Genomic DNA, 17,463 nt, shown 5'->3' on the forward strand with positions numbered 1-17,463 from the left:
CTGAATGGTGGTTTCTTCCCAAGATAAACATTTCCATATCATAATATTTGTGGAATTTGCATCCAAGATGAAGATAGGAATTTTTTATTTACCTTTGGAATTGTGATTTATAAATTTATCTGTATTTGATTATAATAAATTTTAAACAAAATTTTCTTGGGTACTTTTCATATTTTATATTATTTTCTTTTTTCTTGAATATCTTGACATTTCTTGAAAGGAGGTATGATTTTGAACTTTTGTCCTTTAATTCTGGAAAGATTAATCAGGATTTTTTTTTTTAGTTACTTTTACATGTTTTCTATTTAATCATGGGTTGTGATATAACTAATTCATTTTTTGATAGAAAAAAATACATGTAAGTGAAATTATTATTTAATAAGATACAGATTAACAGATGAGCTTTAGATTTAAGTACTATTAGCACACTTAGCAATAAATATAGCCATAATGTGATCTTCAAGGGACTAATTTCAGGACCTCCCACAAACAGCAAGTCCACTTTCTCCTGACTTCTCTCTAATACCATCCTGCTTCAGTGGGTGCCCATCCGGGCTTCTTGGGAAGATCCATCTTCTTTTACAGCTGTCACTGTAAATCTCTCACCTAATAAATTCTCATATTACTGTGAGTTGTGTGCCCTAAGGAACTTAACCTCTTCATGTTTCTACTTCATTGTGTTGGAAATATTTCAAAGTTAACATAGTGATGAACGAGTGCTTATGAGTTTTTCTAAATTTATATTCCATTGTGATTTGTGAAAATATTTTATTTCATGTGCTATAATGAACAGAAAAGGTGATAAGCATATTCTTTATAAGATATTTGTATTTGCTAAGTCCAAAACAAAAATCTAGCCACAACTGACAGAAGTTAGCACTCATGGTGAAGGGTACTTTTTGCTGTCTGTGATCGCTGTCATCTGATTGTGGTTAAATGAAGTTCTGCTTTGATGACATTAGGAATGGTAGCTGGTTTTTGCTGGAAAGAAGCATTCCCTCTTAAGTTCAGTTGACAGCACTGAGGACATAGTAACTTGTTACATAGTAATGATCAAATGAGGACATAGTAACTTGTTACATAGTAATGATCAAATGAGGACATAGTAACTTGTTACATAGTAATGATCAAATGAGGACATAGTAACTTGTTACATAGTAATGATCAAATGCAAGCTAGAGACCAAGAGGGCTAGAGAAAGGGAGGCTTGGGGCAAACGGGAGGTTTGGAGCGGAGGCAAAAAAAAAAAAATACCTTTTTTAAAGTTAACTTCATTCTTTAGAATTTCTCACATGTATATAATTATATATACTTATAACCCTCATTTTCTTCTCCATCTTACCTCATACCCCTTCCCAACTTCATTTGGCAGACAGAGGACTCATTAAGTCAGCTGGAGCATGGGAACCTACTGGTTGACACATAGCTTCTTGTAAGGCTCAGTGGAGTCTGCTCTGCGTTACAATGACATATGCAAAAGAGTTTTGTTTGTTTTTTTACAAATTGTAGCATGATATAGACATGATTGCTGAAGTGTGATTTATGATTTTAAGTGTTTCTTTTTAAATGATACTGTTTTAACAGTTACTATATACTATAATCATAAGGAAGGCAAGAAAGCAGTCCACAGAGCTGATATAACTGCATTTAAACATGGAGTGTTTCTGATTTGCTGTCTACAACAGTTTTATATATATATATATATATATATATATATATATATATATATATATACATACACAGAGAGAGAGAGAGAGAGAGAGAGAGAGAGAGAGAGAGAGAGAGAGACACTTTTTGACCAGAATCACTGTGTCATAGTTATATAAATAGACACTCCATTGTACTGAGATGGTGGTCAAGATGTATCTTCTGAATTTCCTTACAAATAATATAAAATTTGTATTGTCTAAGATTTATAAAATGGCTGTGTCTAAGACTGTAGGTCCTGATATATCACCTATAAACCTGAAATTATCCTAGGTTTCTTGAGGTTGTTTTTCTTAAGCCTGTTTATAATTAAATGTTTGGGTCTCACGGTGAGAGCACTGTCTCCCTTGTCTGTGGGTCAGGGAGCACTGAGTTAGAAGTTGTTGTTGTGTTTGTTCTGTGAAATTTGGATAAGTTCACTTGAATTCTCTGTGCTCCCACTATCTACTATAATAATGAGTGAAACTGAGAAGAAATTATCATTTAAAAAGCAGTATACAATATGAAAACCATATAAATTACTTCGGTGTGCAGGAAAATACTGGGAAGGAAAGCAAGCTTCCTTAATTGCAATCTGTGTTTTCTGGGTAAAAAAAGAAAACAAAAAAGCAACAACAACAAAAAAACAATGTTCTCTTAAAGACACTGCAAGTATCTGTAAACAATTGTTTTCTTCCTGGTTCTTACCAATTTACTTTTTAAATGTTATGAAACTATTTTAGCACTGTGCTAAATGTTTATCTATGAAATGTCATATCAAAGAATAGAAATGTGACAGAATTCAGCCTGGGCCTTTGTTATTAATGTGTCTAATTTTTTACATTATCTTCTTCACAGTATGTGGGCAATGAGACTGGGAAAGGAAATGCGGCTGGTAACCTGTTTGTACACATGAGCACATTTCAGAAGGGCAAAATATTTGTTTCTTGTGTTCAATCATTTTAGGGACCTCTAGTTAGAAATGCAGTTGTGAGGAGTATCTTATTTTGATATGTGAAAATATGCTTGCATAATAAAAACAACATTGCTAGGAATCAAAATGTATCATTCCTTTTCCAGTTATTTTATCTTTCATTTTTTCTAAGATATTTTATTACCTTTAGTGGATTTTCTTTTCTTGCCATTCATAAAAAGAAACATTTGTTGTAAAAATTAATTGCCTCAGGACTTACAGTTCTAATATATTTGCATTCCAATGTGATTTTTCCTCAGAGATCACTCAAAGACTATAATGCACTTAGTCAAGGACTGAATGTTGTATTTAAGAATTTTGTGTATTTGATTCAGAAGACTACTTGATTTCAATATGACTTTGTGTTACAACATTTCCTTATGTCAGTTGTGCTAATACTGCCTCACCAATGTGTTAAAAGAAAGATTTTCTTTGAAAGCTTAATTTAATTGGATTTGTTTTCTTGATTTCAAGTTACTGTATAAACAAATAGCTTTTCAACTTCTGAAATAATAATAGTAATAATAATAATAACCCAAACATATGTTATATCCATTCTAGTCAATGATGATTTCCAAGGGTACATGCTAAAGAGAAACTGTAGTAACAGTCTATAATGTGATATTTGTAAGAATTGTCTGAATAGATAATTATATAGATGAATATGATAAACATTTGTCAAAATTAAATGACAATTTTAATTTTCAGTGACAAGCTACAACCTCATACTTCTTCTACTATTATTATATTGAATTGAATTGTATTATTTTTAATCTTTTATTTAAACATTTAACTAGGGTGAAGTGATTTAATGAAATATTGGCCTGACAAACTTTTTTCTGGTTAAATGGAGAAATACTATAATTTGAGTGGGACTCTTTTGGGACAATTTGACCCAACTCTTTTTAATGATGACTCAATTAAATTCTTTCTTCAGATACTTAGATGTTGAAAGCACTTGCATAGGTTTTAATTTGACTGCATAATGTCTTCAAAAATGTGGACATATACATAATATTGGTTTTACTAATGCTGGTTTTTTTTTAGTGTCAGTATTCAAGATTGGCTGTGCTTTTTTTGGATTCTCTTCTATGCACTAACCTTATTTTTCTCATTGTGCTAACCTATACTTACCTAACTGCATTCCCATCAGCTCTTCTAATCTGTTACACTGTGCATTTGACTCTCTTCCCTACAACTTCACAGGACTTCTTTTAAAACGACCGGGTTTCTTTCCTTCAGGGTCACTTTTAGCTTTGGAGTGCATTCACCCACACCCATCTCCTTTGTCTATGTCTGTCCATTGCATGCTGTGACCGCAGAGGACGTGGGCCCCAGAAGGAGAGGAGATGCAGCTCTGTGCAGCTCCTGCCCCTTCGCTGTCTTGCCATGTGATCTGACTGACCCGAGAAACAGTTTACCACCTGTTCTGCTCATTTCATAACTGCACTTATACGAAAATACCAAATTTTGCAGGTGTTTTAAGTTTTTATAATTTTTTTACATAGCTGCTCCAATTTGATGGATAAAAGTAAAATTTTACATAATTCATATATCTTGTCTTTCTATAACTAGAAAATAACCAGAGACCCAAGAGATACATATATGTGTATATGTATGTATGTGAACATTTACTGGAGAAAAATCACCTAGATTAAATTAATAAGTTAGTCATAATTTACTCCCAAAAGTATTCCCCATTAAAACTTGATTTGCTCCATTTTTACATAACTTGAAAAATAAATTTTTGGTGTATCATGACCTGTATTTTTATAGGACATGAGGATACCAAAGACTTAATATATGCTCTGAAGAAAGTTTATTACATTTATTTACTTATTCCTTTTACTTGGTAATTAATAGATCAGGATAATATGCTATGCTAATTTGCCAATATGAATGGTTTTTCAGTCTTTTCAATGAAATCACTTATTTAAACAAAATCTGTTTCAAATAAATATACGTAAAGGGATTCATTTAAGAGGTGAAACTTTAATATTTATTAAACACACATTCACTAAACAAATGCTCTATAATACTGCTCTAGGTATTGGAAACATCAAGGCAAACAAAACAGCAGCATATCCTTTCAGGTGTTTTCAAGGCTTGACTTACAAATAAAGACAACAATTAATTATTGCTACTATTATTATTTTGAAATCACAAAAACTGATATCATTTTTATCAGAAGATTGATGTTAGTTCAAGCAATACTTCCGATATTGAGTTAAAAGTTAGGAAATGTTGGGTATTTCTATAGAGAACTTTATAGAGAACTTTTCAAATAGATATAGAATCAAGGAAACAGTGATCAATGACCTCTAGCAATGTTACATAGAAATTATTAGAATTCACAGAGGTTCTGTGAAATTACTGAAACACATTAAGCAACAGAAATACAAAGATGCTAGTCATTTAAAAGAAGAGATTACAGTAGCATCCATAATAAAGCAATCCATCTGTTAATAGATAAATGAAGGATATCAATACAATACATGAAAAGCTAATTTAAAGACGTGGCACCTTCACTTCATTGAATGGGCCTCAATGATGCAGGACTGCGGACATAAATAATCTCTTATTTGGTTGGCAGATACTTGTACATTTTCTAGGAAAATGCAGGTTGTATATCCTTCAGAAGACTTTTGAGTTCATTTTCTAGATGGGTTAAGTAAAAGGCTCATTTGGATTATCTAAGTATGAAAGATTAATAGTAGCAATTAGATGTGTGACAAACATCGGTACTGGGCTTTTAGAAAGGATGCCACTGGCGGATCTGAACATTCAGAGACCTGGAAGAATTCTCTACATTTAAGAAGCAAATGAGTGAGGACTAGAAATTTGCTCGAACAAACTTCCTATCACTAAGAGACTTCAAGAACAAAGCATTGTAAAAATGAATCTAAGCAGCAGAGACAGACTCTAGAGAGAAAGAGACATGCTACATCACTCAAAGATAACCCTGATTGGCAATGGTCTTTGTCTGGGGTCACTCTAATCCACTTTCTAGGAGTGAAAGTGAAATTAAAGAGCAAGAAGGGTCATGGAAAATAAGATGATAATAAATGAAGATCATGAGTAGGCCTTGCCTTCTTGATACTGTAGAGAAGTTGTAAAAAGCAGTTACCTTGGGGTTTTGAAGAGGAAACTCAGAAGCAGACAAAGGAATATGCTAACTTAAGTCAACAGAGATCCTAAATTCACAAGGCATTGTTTCCTCTAAGCTTATGTGATTGACTCAGTAGTACAGTTCTGGCTCACTGATGAAAAGTTATAAAAGAATGTGAAAGAGAATAAAGAATTTGGAGTTCATGACAGTAGATGTAATGTGCTAATGGATGATCAGGGAAAGGCGTGATTAGATGCAGCTTTTTTTAAAAAAAATTGCTGAGAGAAAAGATTTGATGAAATCACTGTAATTTGATAAGATATTGAAAACAAAGAAAACAGGAAAATATTATCAGAGACTAATCTGGTATTTACTTTTTAATGTGGTAGGCATCTGCAAACAATGTAACAAGAACATTTGCCCCCTGGAATGAATTCCTGAGGTAGAATATATAATGGCAATTGGTGAGGCAAATACCCTTTACTGCTAGAACTTTATAGATCATAGTGTGTAGTTTTTGCTCTACCCACCTTTATCTCCGGGAGGTGACCGTGCTGCCAGCCCCCATCTGGCGTCCCTTGAATCCTCAGATAAAAGACACAGACACAGTTGTTCATTTCAGCCTGCCTTCTTGGCACAGCTGCTGGGTGTTACTGTCCTGCCCTGAAAAGCGTGGCCTTACACATTTATCTCTGTCTCTCTCACCTGCCCTCAACTTCAATTACTAAACTCCCTTACCACCTGCCTATATAGCAGCCTGTGTGGCCACTCCAGTTTGAGAGCTCACATGACTCTTAGTTCTTCTCTTTCCAAAGCATGGTGAACTCAGTTCTCCTTCCTTGCATCTCCCTGCCCTGTGGCCAGGGACCCAGTAGTCCCACCTGTACTTTCTGCCCAGCAATTGGTCCATAAATTTCTTTACTTACAGATATAGTTGGGGAACAGGACCTTAGCAATAGGACTGCCCCCTATTGAGGTGCCACAATAGGTAGAAGAGACCTGTTGAAATTAGCTTTGGATGAACATAATTGATATTTATATGGCATATAATTCATATGGGACATATAATTGAATGAACATAAAAGATATTTATATGGGATTATAAAAGTTTATCAACTCCTTTCTTATTCTTGGGTATCATTTGATATGTGCATTGTGTCTTGGGTATTCCAAGCTTCTAGGCTAATATTCATTTATCAGTGAGTGCATACCATGAGTGTTATTTTGAGACTGGGTTACCTCACTTAGGATGATGTTCTCCAGTTCCATCCATTTGTCTAAGAATTTCATGAATTCATTGTTTATAATGGCTGAATAGTACTCCATTGTGTATATATACCATATTTTCTGTATCCATTCCTCAGTTGAGGGACATCTGGGTTCTTTCCAGCTTCTGGCTATTATAAATAGGGCTGCTATGAACATAGTAGACCAGGTATCCTTGTTACATACTGGGGAATCCTCTGGGTATATGCCCAGGAGTGGCATGGCAGGGTCCTCTAGAAGTATCATTCCCAGTTTTCTGAGGAACTGCCAGACTGATTTCCAGAGTGGCAGTACCAGCTTGCAACCCCACCAGCAGTGGAGGAGTGTTCCTCTGTGCAGCAGTGTCGGGGAATACCAGGACAGGGAAGTGGGAAAGGGTGGATTGGGGAACAGGGGGAGGGAAAAGGGCTTATGGGACTTTGGGGGAGGGGGAATCCAGGAAAGGGAAAATAACTTGAAATATAAATAAAGAATATATCGAATAAAAAATTAAAAAAAAGTGAAAAGTATATCAAAGTGTTTCAGAGGCAACTACTGTGGAAGGGTCAGCTTTCTATTATGGATAAGAGTAGAAATAGACCCTCTGTTAAGAAATTGAGGCCATGCTGCCTGTAAATGAAAGAATAGGATGTTAGGGGAAATAGACTATAGGGGAAAGATTTAGAGAATAAAGTTCATGATTGCATTTAGAAGTTATGAAAGGTTTTTTGTAATGTACAAAGGCGTAGAAGTAATATGCTTGAGAGAGTTCAGAAATTCAAAGGGTTGATAATGAAGTCCTCATTCACGTAAGCATAAATGGTTTCTAGTGTGCATGTGATTTAGAAGAATTTAAGAAAAGGAGTGGTAGAGCTTAGAAATGGTATACAAACTCATAGAATTCTCAAAATACAAATTTTTAAAATTTATGGAGGAAATGTTTTATTGATTTCTTAATTCATATAAGCCAAATTTGTTATTAAGTAAATGTAATCCTAAATTTCTCTGGGCATATATTTTAACGCTGGTTGGCTTGGTAGATCTCTAACATTGAAGTCTGGGCTCTCCAGCTTCCTATTGCACTCATAATGCTGCAAATGAGGACTTGGTCTTTACTAAGTAGCACTGTGCTAGTTTCTACAAACATAGATTCCAGGGACTATGTGAAGATTAGTGCATTTTGTCCAAAGCCATGAAAGAAAGATGGATCCATAGAGGAGCTAAGAGGAAATACTGTGAGTAAATCTTGTGACTAGCCGTTGAAGGTGGAAGTCAGCTGTAGATAAAAGTTAGATTCTTTTCTAAAGCTGTCTGAAGTGTTAATCAGTAAAAGGTTAGTCACTTTATTAGCCGAGACTCCACATCTCCAATGATGTTGAAGTTTAATTTTATCACTATAAACTACTAATAGCTCAACCCAGAATGTGGGAGCATTCTTTCTGCTATAGAATTATTACATATGCTATTGTATCATTACTTTAAAAATTATTTATATTTGAAATGAATTGTTTTAGTATATTTTTATTTTACATAATGCATGTATGTATATGTGTGTATGTAAAGCAAGTATGTTATTGGTGGCTGCGAGCATAGGATGCAATTGTCACATAATCCTCTGCATCCCACCTTTAGTGCCTGCACTCCTAGGCTTGTCATTTCTGAGGCCCTGCCTCTGAGTGAGCGCAGGCAGCAGCACTGAAGTCTGACAGGCTCTGTCAGCGTCTACTTCCTAAGAAGGTGAGTGTAGGCTGGCTTCCATCTTAGTTTTGATAACGAACTCCAGCTAGTTTAAAGGACTGATTATATTTGGGGAATGGGGTTCTGGGGATTGTTGCACTCATGACCTCACACTTCCTGAGCCTATATATACTGTCCCTCTATTCTACAACCCCAGGCCCAAATTGTTAAGTTTTCATGAAGAATAAAAGTTTATCTCTGGAAAAAGGATCACCCTCTTAAAAACTACAATCAAAGAAATAAGAGAGAGAACTGACTCGAGTGTGGCTTCTATAAACATCTTAGCAAATCATAAATAAAAAACACACAGCATATTAGAATAATACATTTGCTACAGCTTAAAGAATGTATTGAGAGTTTTGAGACCTAACTTACATGTAAAACTTTAATTGAAAAATGAGTGACAGTAATATAGAGATATTTCTTTAAGAAATTCATGATTAAGTAAATATATGAAAAACATTTAAATCATAATAAAGTGAATATTAATTGAAGCATGATACTCATTTGAAATACCAAAGTAAGTTTATTATGAGGGTAATAGTAAAATTAGTATGATCAGTATAAATCCAGAACCTTAAACTTTTATAGATGACAAGAAGTGCATAGCAAAAGGAGCATGCCATGGTTATCTCCGGAGGGGCCCTGCCAGAACCTTACAGATACAGAGGCAGATGCTAGCAGCCAACTATTGGACTGGGCATGGGGTCCCCAGTGGAGGATCTGGAGGGTGGTCCAGAGGAGCTGAAGGGGTATACAGCCCCATGGGAAGAACAATGATTTCAGCCACCCAGATGCCCCAAGACTCCCAGGGACTGAACCATCAACCAAGGGGCACACATGGTTCCAGCCAAAAAATGTGGCAGAGGAATGCCTTGTTGGGCATCAGTGGGAGGAATGGTCCTTGGTCAGGTAAGGGCTCAACAGAGGCCTGAACAAAGGGAAACTGAGGGGGGGGGAGTGTGTTGGATAGAGAGGCATATATGTGGAGGCAGGGGGAAGGAGGAGGGGGAAGGGTTGGGCATCTAAGGGGAGGGGGTATATCGGGAAAGGTTTTACCATTGGCAATGTAAATGAAGACAATATTCAATGAAAAAATAGTCGGGGACTTTTTAGAAGGGGGTGATATCTTAAGAAATGGTTCAATAGATAAAGGCATTACCACCAAGCCAGGTGATTTGAGTTCAGTGCCCAGGACCTACATGAGAGAACCAACTTCAGTAGTTTATCTCTGATCTCCAGAAACATGCAGCTTTTACATGCCCTCCACACCCCTGCCAACAAAATCTAATACATTTTTATAAGAAAAAATATTTATTTTTAGCTAAAGTTAAATTCACATATAATCGATTCACTATGATTTATTATAGCATGAAAAGTATATCACTGTAAAATAAATCCTATATGTGCAACCTTAAATTTGTTATTTGAATATTAAGAATTGGATTATAGAAGCCCTATCACTTTTGCAGTTCGAAAGTACTTTTCATAATGGACTTGTTAAAATTTTCCATAATGTTCTATTAAAAGTGGTATTCCTTATTAATTACAATTTAGCTCAAATTATGCAAAAAGCTTATATTTCAGAAAAATATATCTACTGTTTACATTTTTGTGTGTATTATTATAACCCTTTTTTGCATTACAATTTTAACACAATTTAATACATCAGTAATCTGTAACCAGCAAGCAAGTAATGTGTTTGAATAATGGACATTGCCAGGATTGTTTAAAATAAAGAAAAAATTTAATAATTGGCAATCTTAAACTATCACTTAAATTATTTTGTCTGTAATAATGAAGAAAAATGATTAATTCCATTTTTTAAATCGATCAATGTTTACTTAGCAGTTTGTGAGTCCTGGGGTTTCTTTCTAACCAATGCACAATAGTCATAAGGTAGAGGGGTTTCTTTCTAGCCAATGGACAATAGTCATAAGGTAGAGGGGTTTCTTTCTAACCAATGGACAATAGTCATAAGGTAGAGGGGTTTCTTTCTAACTAATGGACAATAGTCATAAGGTAGAGGGGTTTCTTTCTAGCCAATGGACAATAGTCATAAGGTAGAGGGGTTTCTTTCTGACCAATGGACAATAGTCATAAGGTAGAGGGGTTTCTTTCTAGCCAATGGACAATAGTCATAAGGTAGAGGGGTTTCTTTCTGACCAATGGACAATAATCATAAGGTAGAGGGGTTTCTTTCTAGCCAGTGGACAATAATCATAAGGTAGAGGGGTTTCTTTCTAACCAATGGACAATAATCATAAGGTAGAGGGGTTTCTTTCTAGCCAATGGACAATAGTCATAAGGTAGAGGGGTTTCTTTCTAGCCAGTGGACAATAGTCATAAGGTAGAGGGGTTTCTTTCTAGTCAATGGACAATAGTCATAAAGTAGAGGGGTTTCTTTCTAGCCAATGGACAATAGTCATAAGGTAGAGGGGTTTCTTTCTGACCAATGGACAATAGTCATAAGGTAGAGGGGTTTCTTTCTAACCAATGGACAATAGTCATAAGGTAGAGGGGTTTCTTTCTGACCAATGGACAATAATCATAAGGTAGAGGGGTTTCTTTCTAGCCAGTGGACAATAATCATAAGGTAGAGGGGTTTCTTTCTAACCAATGGACAATAATCATAAGGTAGAGGGGTTTCTTTCTAGCCAATGGACAATAGTCATAAGGTAGAGGGGTTTCTTTCTAGCCAGTGGACAATAATCATAAGGTAGAGGGGTTTCTTTCTAGTCAATGGACAATAGTCATAAAGTAGAGGGGTTTCTTTCTAGTCAATGGACAATAGTCATAAGGTAGAGGGGTTTCTTTCGAGTCAATGGACAATAGTCATAAAGTAGAGGGGTTTCTTTCTAACCAATGGACAATAGTCATAAGGTAGAGGGGTTTCTTTCTAACCAATGGACAATAGTCATAAGGTAGAGGGGTTTCTTTCGAGTCAATGGACAATAGTCATAAGGTAGAGGGGTTTCTTTCGAGTCAATGGACAATAGTCATAAGGTAGAGGTTGACAGGGTGCTCAGCTGACTTCTGCAACTTGACTGATGGAGATAGTGACACAGTAAACATAGGTTCATGGCTACTTCCTAATGTGTAAGTCTCATTTCCTTCAGCTAAATCCCTACAGTCACAGAGCTGAATCATGTCCTAGTTCTCTTGAGTTATTTTGTGTTTGTTTTAAAGCAGCTCCATGTTGTTTTCCACAGTGTCACTGCTAACTTTCCTACCGATTGTGGCATGCTTTCTCCCTGTATCTTCTTTTCACACCCTCTCCTTTAACAAACAAACAAACAAACAAAAAAAAAAAAAAGGAAAAAAGGTACAGCCATTCTCCCTGTCATGAAGTAGAATTCCAGTGTAGGCATGATTTGCATCTCTCTGGTGGCTAAACTGTAAGCCATTCTCCCCTTTTCTCTTGTCCTTTTTTAGAAATATCTACTCAGATCATTTTCCTATATTTGATTGAATTTCTTTCTTTGATGTTAAGAATGTATTAAAGGTGCTTACGAGATTAAAGATAACTGAATAGTTAAGCAGAGCACGGTTTCCAGAACCGACAACCAGTTGTAACCCTAGCTCCAGGGCATCTGATGCTCACTCAGGCTCCCCTGGGCACTGGTACAGGCACACACACAGACATACGGCTTCCCTGTACACCGGTACAGGCACACACACAGACATACGGCTCCCCTGTACACCGGTACAGGCACACACAGAGATATACGGCTCCCCTGTACACCGGTACAGGCACACATAGAGACATGGCTCCCCTGTACACCGGTACAGGCACACACAGAGACATGGCTCCCCTGTACACCGGTACAGGCACACATACAGACATACGGCTCCCCTGTACACCGGTACAGGCACACACAGAGACGTACGGCTCCCCTGTACACCGGTACAGGCACACACAGAGACATGGCTCCCCTGTACACCGGTACAGGCACACACACAGACATACGGCTCCCCTGTACACCGGTACAGGCACACACACAGACATACGGCTCCCCTGTACACCGGTACAGGCACACACACAGACATACGGCTCCCCTGTACACCGGTACAGGCACACACACAGACATACGGCTCCCCTGTACACCGGTACAGGCACACACACAGACATACGGCTCCCCTGTACACCGGTACAGGCACACACACAGACATACGGCTCCCGTGGGCACCGGTACAGGCACACACACAGACATACGGCTCCCGTGGACACAGGTACAGGCACACACACACAGACATGCATGATTGGAAGTAAGACTTTGTCTATTGGTTTCTTTGTGTATTATGTATATTAGTCCACTGTTATCTGAATATCTGGCAAAGACCTTCCTCCTATTATTTGCATTTTCTGTTCATTCTGTTGGCTGTTTCCTCTGCTGTGAAGAAGCTTTCAAAGTATACATAATCCAGTATTTAAATTCTTGCTTTCCCCACTAGGATACTGAAGTCTGATTTAGAAAATCTTTGCTATAATCTTGATGAGTTCTCTTGGGTTTGTTGTTGTTGTTGTTGTTGTTTTTTCAACAATTAGTTTCAAGTCTTTCATAAAGATCCATGATGCATTTTCACCTGGTCTTTATACAATCTGAGAGCTATGGGTTAGCTTCAGTCTCCATGTGAATGCCCAGTTTGCTCAGCACTGTTTGTCTAATGTGTACTTCGGGGAGCTGGTCAAGAACCAGCTGCTGCTACAGCGACTTAGTTCTCCTCTCAGTCTTCTGTAACATGGGTTTACATGTCTGTCTTTATCCACTACCTCTGCTACCTCTTAACCCATATTGAAATCAGACATCTGCATGCATCCACCACTGACTGTCTTGTGCAGGATTGCTTTTGTAAACTTTTAGATTTTGCTTCTACTTAAATTTGGCTTTTTGTTTGTTTGTTTGTAGGCTTGTTTGCTTTCTAGTTTTGTGAAGGGTTCCAATGGTATTTTATTGTAGATTACATTGAGTTTTCAGACTGGCAGGCTATGTCATGGCTATTTTAATAGTACTAACTCTTTCAATATATAAACATGGAAGGTTTTCCATATACTAGATTGTTTCCAATTTTTCTTTTTTCTTTAATGTTTTGCAATTTTCACTATAGGAATCTTTCCTTCCATGATATTTTTATTCCTAGATATTTTATTTTAATCTCTTGATGCTACTGCAATGGTGTTATTTTATGCTTTTTGTCTAAATGAGGTAGTAATTGTTATATATAGGAAATTTATTAATTTTTATGTTGCTTTTGATTCCTGTAACTTCGCTGGACTTATCCATTCTAGATGGAGTCTTAGGAGTTTTTCATAGACAGTATCAGACCATCTTCAAATAGATGTGATGCAGCCTCCCCTCTTTGCTGTGTGCTTCAGGTTCGTTCTCGTGCCTAGTTGTTCTGAAATCAAAATGTCTTTGATATTTATTTGAAGTATTGAACAGGAGTGATGAGATGGATACTCCTTTCTTCGTTTTCAACTTTAGAAGAAATGTGTTCATATGTTGCTTGCAGTGGCTTTGTTACTAGAGCATAACCACAGTCGTTTATGTCAATATTGCCTTTAGTGGCTTTCATATCACCATTGCAGACAAGTTAAAGTTTGTACACAAAGAATCTGCGGTTAGGACTGAAAAAGACAGCTGCTCATTCAGTAAACTGCCTACGCCAAAGGCATGAGGCTCTTAGTTCATCCCTGTCACCCAAGTTAAACAGGAAAGTAAAAGCCATAAATGGCACTCTGTGCTTGTACCCCTGTCACTGGAGAGTCAAAGTCAGGCAGACAAATCTCTGAGTCTCACTGGCCTAGCAGCCTAGCCTAACAGGTGAGTTCAGGCCAATGAGAAACCCTGTGTCATAAATGCAAGTTTTAGAATGTCTGCAGAAAGACTCCAGAGGTCGCGCTGTGATTTAAACATACAAGCCCATACCCATGCACTCATGCAAATGAGAATTCCACTACAAGACCAAGTATGCAAATACATGTTCTGTACACACACACACGTGCACACACACAATGTATATTATTATTATGCCCTTTATAGAAAAGTTGGAACCTAATGCAGCTACCATAAAGGTTTGACATGCAAAACAGTCTAAGTATTAGAAAAGGCTTATGTTTCTGTGTTCATACTTTATATCTATGCCTATGTGTTCTTAAATTTCATTGTCAATTGGTAATATTTCTATGTAACATTCTGTTTTCTATTCTGATAGCAACATGCAACATTTTAAATTAATTTCTCTGGAAAATACTTACTAATATCTTTTCACTACACATACTTCTTTTTCACCCAGGGCTAATTTTTTTCTTCCTTTGCTATTGGGAAATAAATATGATTTATGTCAGAGTGTTTATCAAGGCATGACCAATTTCATGGGTATAGTTAATGAACTAACAGGTATTATTATATTTCATATCACAGGTATTCATATGACTTAATATATCATTCACTTTTTCTTAAATCTTAAATTTAACATTGAGTTAGTTCTACTTTGTTAAAATGACTATCTTAATAGATAACTTATTTAAGTTTAATGTCATAAAAGCAGAAGTAATAATACCATCACTTGGGAATTCTGAGATAGAAGGTTAAGATCAGCCTAAACCTGTCTCATAAAACAACATCAATTTGATAACATATTTGGAGGTCATATCATTTCATTCTTTATGGATACTATTAGCCAAGACTTTGTTAATCTTTCTGGGAAATTGTGTTTCCTTTTACCTTTAATCAGTCTTCACTTTAGATTTGTTACCAATAAGACTTATCTGATATATAATGAAATTTTTGGAGAGCATGGGTAATACTTTTTAAATGGTTTTTAAAAACTCACCTTTGAGAGGATTCCGTAACTGCCAAATGTGTTGTTATACTTTCAACATTATAGTATTATTAGTAATATTATCATCATCATGAGGTAAGTATTAGATGTTTATTTTGATAGGTACCTTTTTGTCTAAATTACTTTGGCTTTAAAGTTATGATCTTGAGCAAAGGGTATGTATCTGTGTGTTTACATTCCTGTCTACATGCACAGTATCTATAAATTTATACAACAGTACATTACTGTACTCACCAGTTGAGTCCATTGTCTTTCTTCATGTTTTCCATTGCATATATTTATGAAAATTTGTTTTTTTCAACATGTATATTTATGAAAATTGTGGTCTTCCTATAATTTCACTTTATAAAAATTGTTTTTTATATTTGTTAGGGTTGACTAACTGAATTTAGTTTTTAATTTCAATCAGAGATTTTAAAAACCTTTATGATATCTAAAATTGATTTATTTTGAAATGGTAATAGGTACGGAGGACACTAATCTTTTATAATAGGCTTACCAGTCATTTTTCTCATTTTTTTATAATCTATTTTTAGTTTATTTCAGTAGTACTTTGTACACTTACAAACATAGTGTCATCAAAAGTTATTCCATAAACTTATTTCTTAATTTTATAGAAATTTCAAATTCAAAAATTTATTATAACTAGACCTATAATGTGTTCTAGGATAACTTGCTTTCACACAATCTAATGTTATGACAGTAGTTTTAAAATGCAGTTTTAAATTGCATTCAAACAGCTAGAAACAAGTTTCAAACCAATTACATTTACATGAGTTAAAAGTCAAAGTTCTTGTGCCAAATTTGTGTGCTATCAAATATATTCTTCTGGACACAGATGTGCCAATGTTTTCTTCTAGTTATCTTCTCTTTTAATGCAAGTATATTTTTTCATATTCAAATTATATAAACATATATAATAGTTATGCTTTTATTTACCAAATGCATAGTTTAACTTAAAGCAAAGACAATACTACGTTAATTCATTTCAAATATTTTGAGTAAAAATAGCTTATCAGCTTCACATTTCTTCTTTTATGCATCCTAATTAGGATTCACAAGGAAGAACTAAACATTAATTTTATGGGTTTTTTTCTACTTGATAGGTGCTATGGATATAGAGGAGAGAAATCGCCAAATGAAACTTAACAAATACAAACAGGTAGCCGGATCAGATCCCAGACTGGAACAAGATTACCATTCGAAGGCAAGACAATTTTCTTTTTAAAAGTTGTAAAATAGTCGATCATATGAAGCAACTAGATTTTTTTTTAAAACAACTTAATGTAGATGAGTCAGACACAAACATATAATGTAATGGCCCAGTGATATTAAATTCTACAATGTATGATGTGTTTATGTAGCAACTCTTAGGGATATACTTCTCCTTATTAGAAACACATTCTTATATAACATATAAAGTTAAAATTTGGTTAAGACCAAAGCTTTTAGATTTGTTTTGTATCCCTTCAAAAATGTTTAGGGAATTCTTCCATCATCATCATCCTGTGTGTTTTTAATATATCTTTTTCTATTTTATGTTTCCTATTTTGGCATTTTAATTAAATCTGCTTTATTACTGAGTTATTGGAGCAAACATGTACTTACTTGGTTTCATTAGTTCAAAAGGTATTTTTGCAAGTATATTTTCTAATTATTTTCTGGGTATAAGTTAAGATAAGTGGAGTAGACAGGTAGAAAATTAAGAGTATTATTTTATTTATCTCATCTTCAGGGCCTTTATTTTTTAAAGGCATTTTAGGATCATATTATTGTATAACATGGGTACCCTGTCTAATATGATTATTACATATCATAGTCTCAATATCATCATTTTTCAAAGAGTGTCATAAACAAAAGCCAGGAT

General features: G+C 35.4%; 1 protein-coding gene across 29 annotated transcripts in view; it reads left to right on the plus strand.

Annotated features, from left to right (window-relative positions):
• Positions 1–17,463, plus strand: part of Rims2 (regulating synaptic membrane exocytosis 2) — a 540,571-nt gene that overhangs the window by 401,638 nt on the left and 121,470 nt on the right. For 4 of the 29 annotated variants that reach the window (XM_052160860.1, XM_052160856.1, XM_052160858.1 and 1 more), the window contains one exon: positions 16,703–16,803. The exons of 22 other annotated variants lie outside the window; for them this stretch is intronic. In XM_052160860.1, the coding sequence (XP_052016820.1) occupies positions 16,703–16,803 (101 nt within the window). Of the gene's footprint in view, positions 1–5,271; positions 5,282–16,702; positions 16,804–17,463 lie in introns of all 29 variants that reach the window. 3 more of the 29 variants (XM_052160857.1, XM_052160859.1, XM_052160872.1) reach the window with 1 other exon arrangement.

The sequence above is a fragment of the Apodemus sylvaticus genome, chromosome 17, assembly GCF_947179515.1.
Source record: "Apodemus sylvaticus chromosome 17, mApoSyl1.1, whole genome shotgun sequence".
Lineage (NCBI taxonomy): Eukaryota > Metazoa > Chordata > Mammalia > Rodentia > Muridae > Apodemus > Apodemus sylvaticus.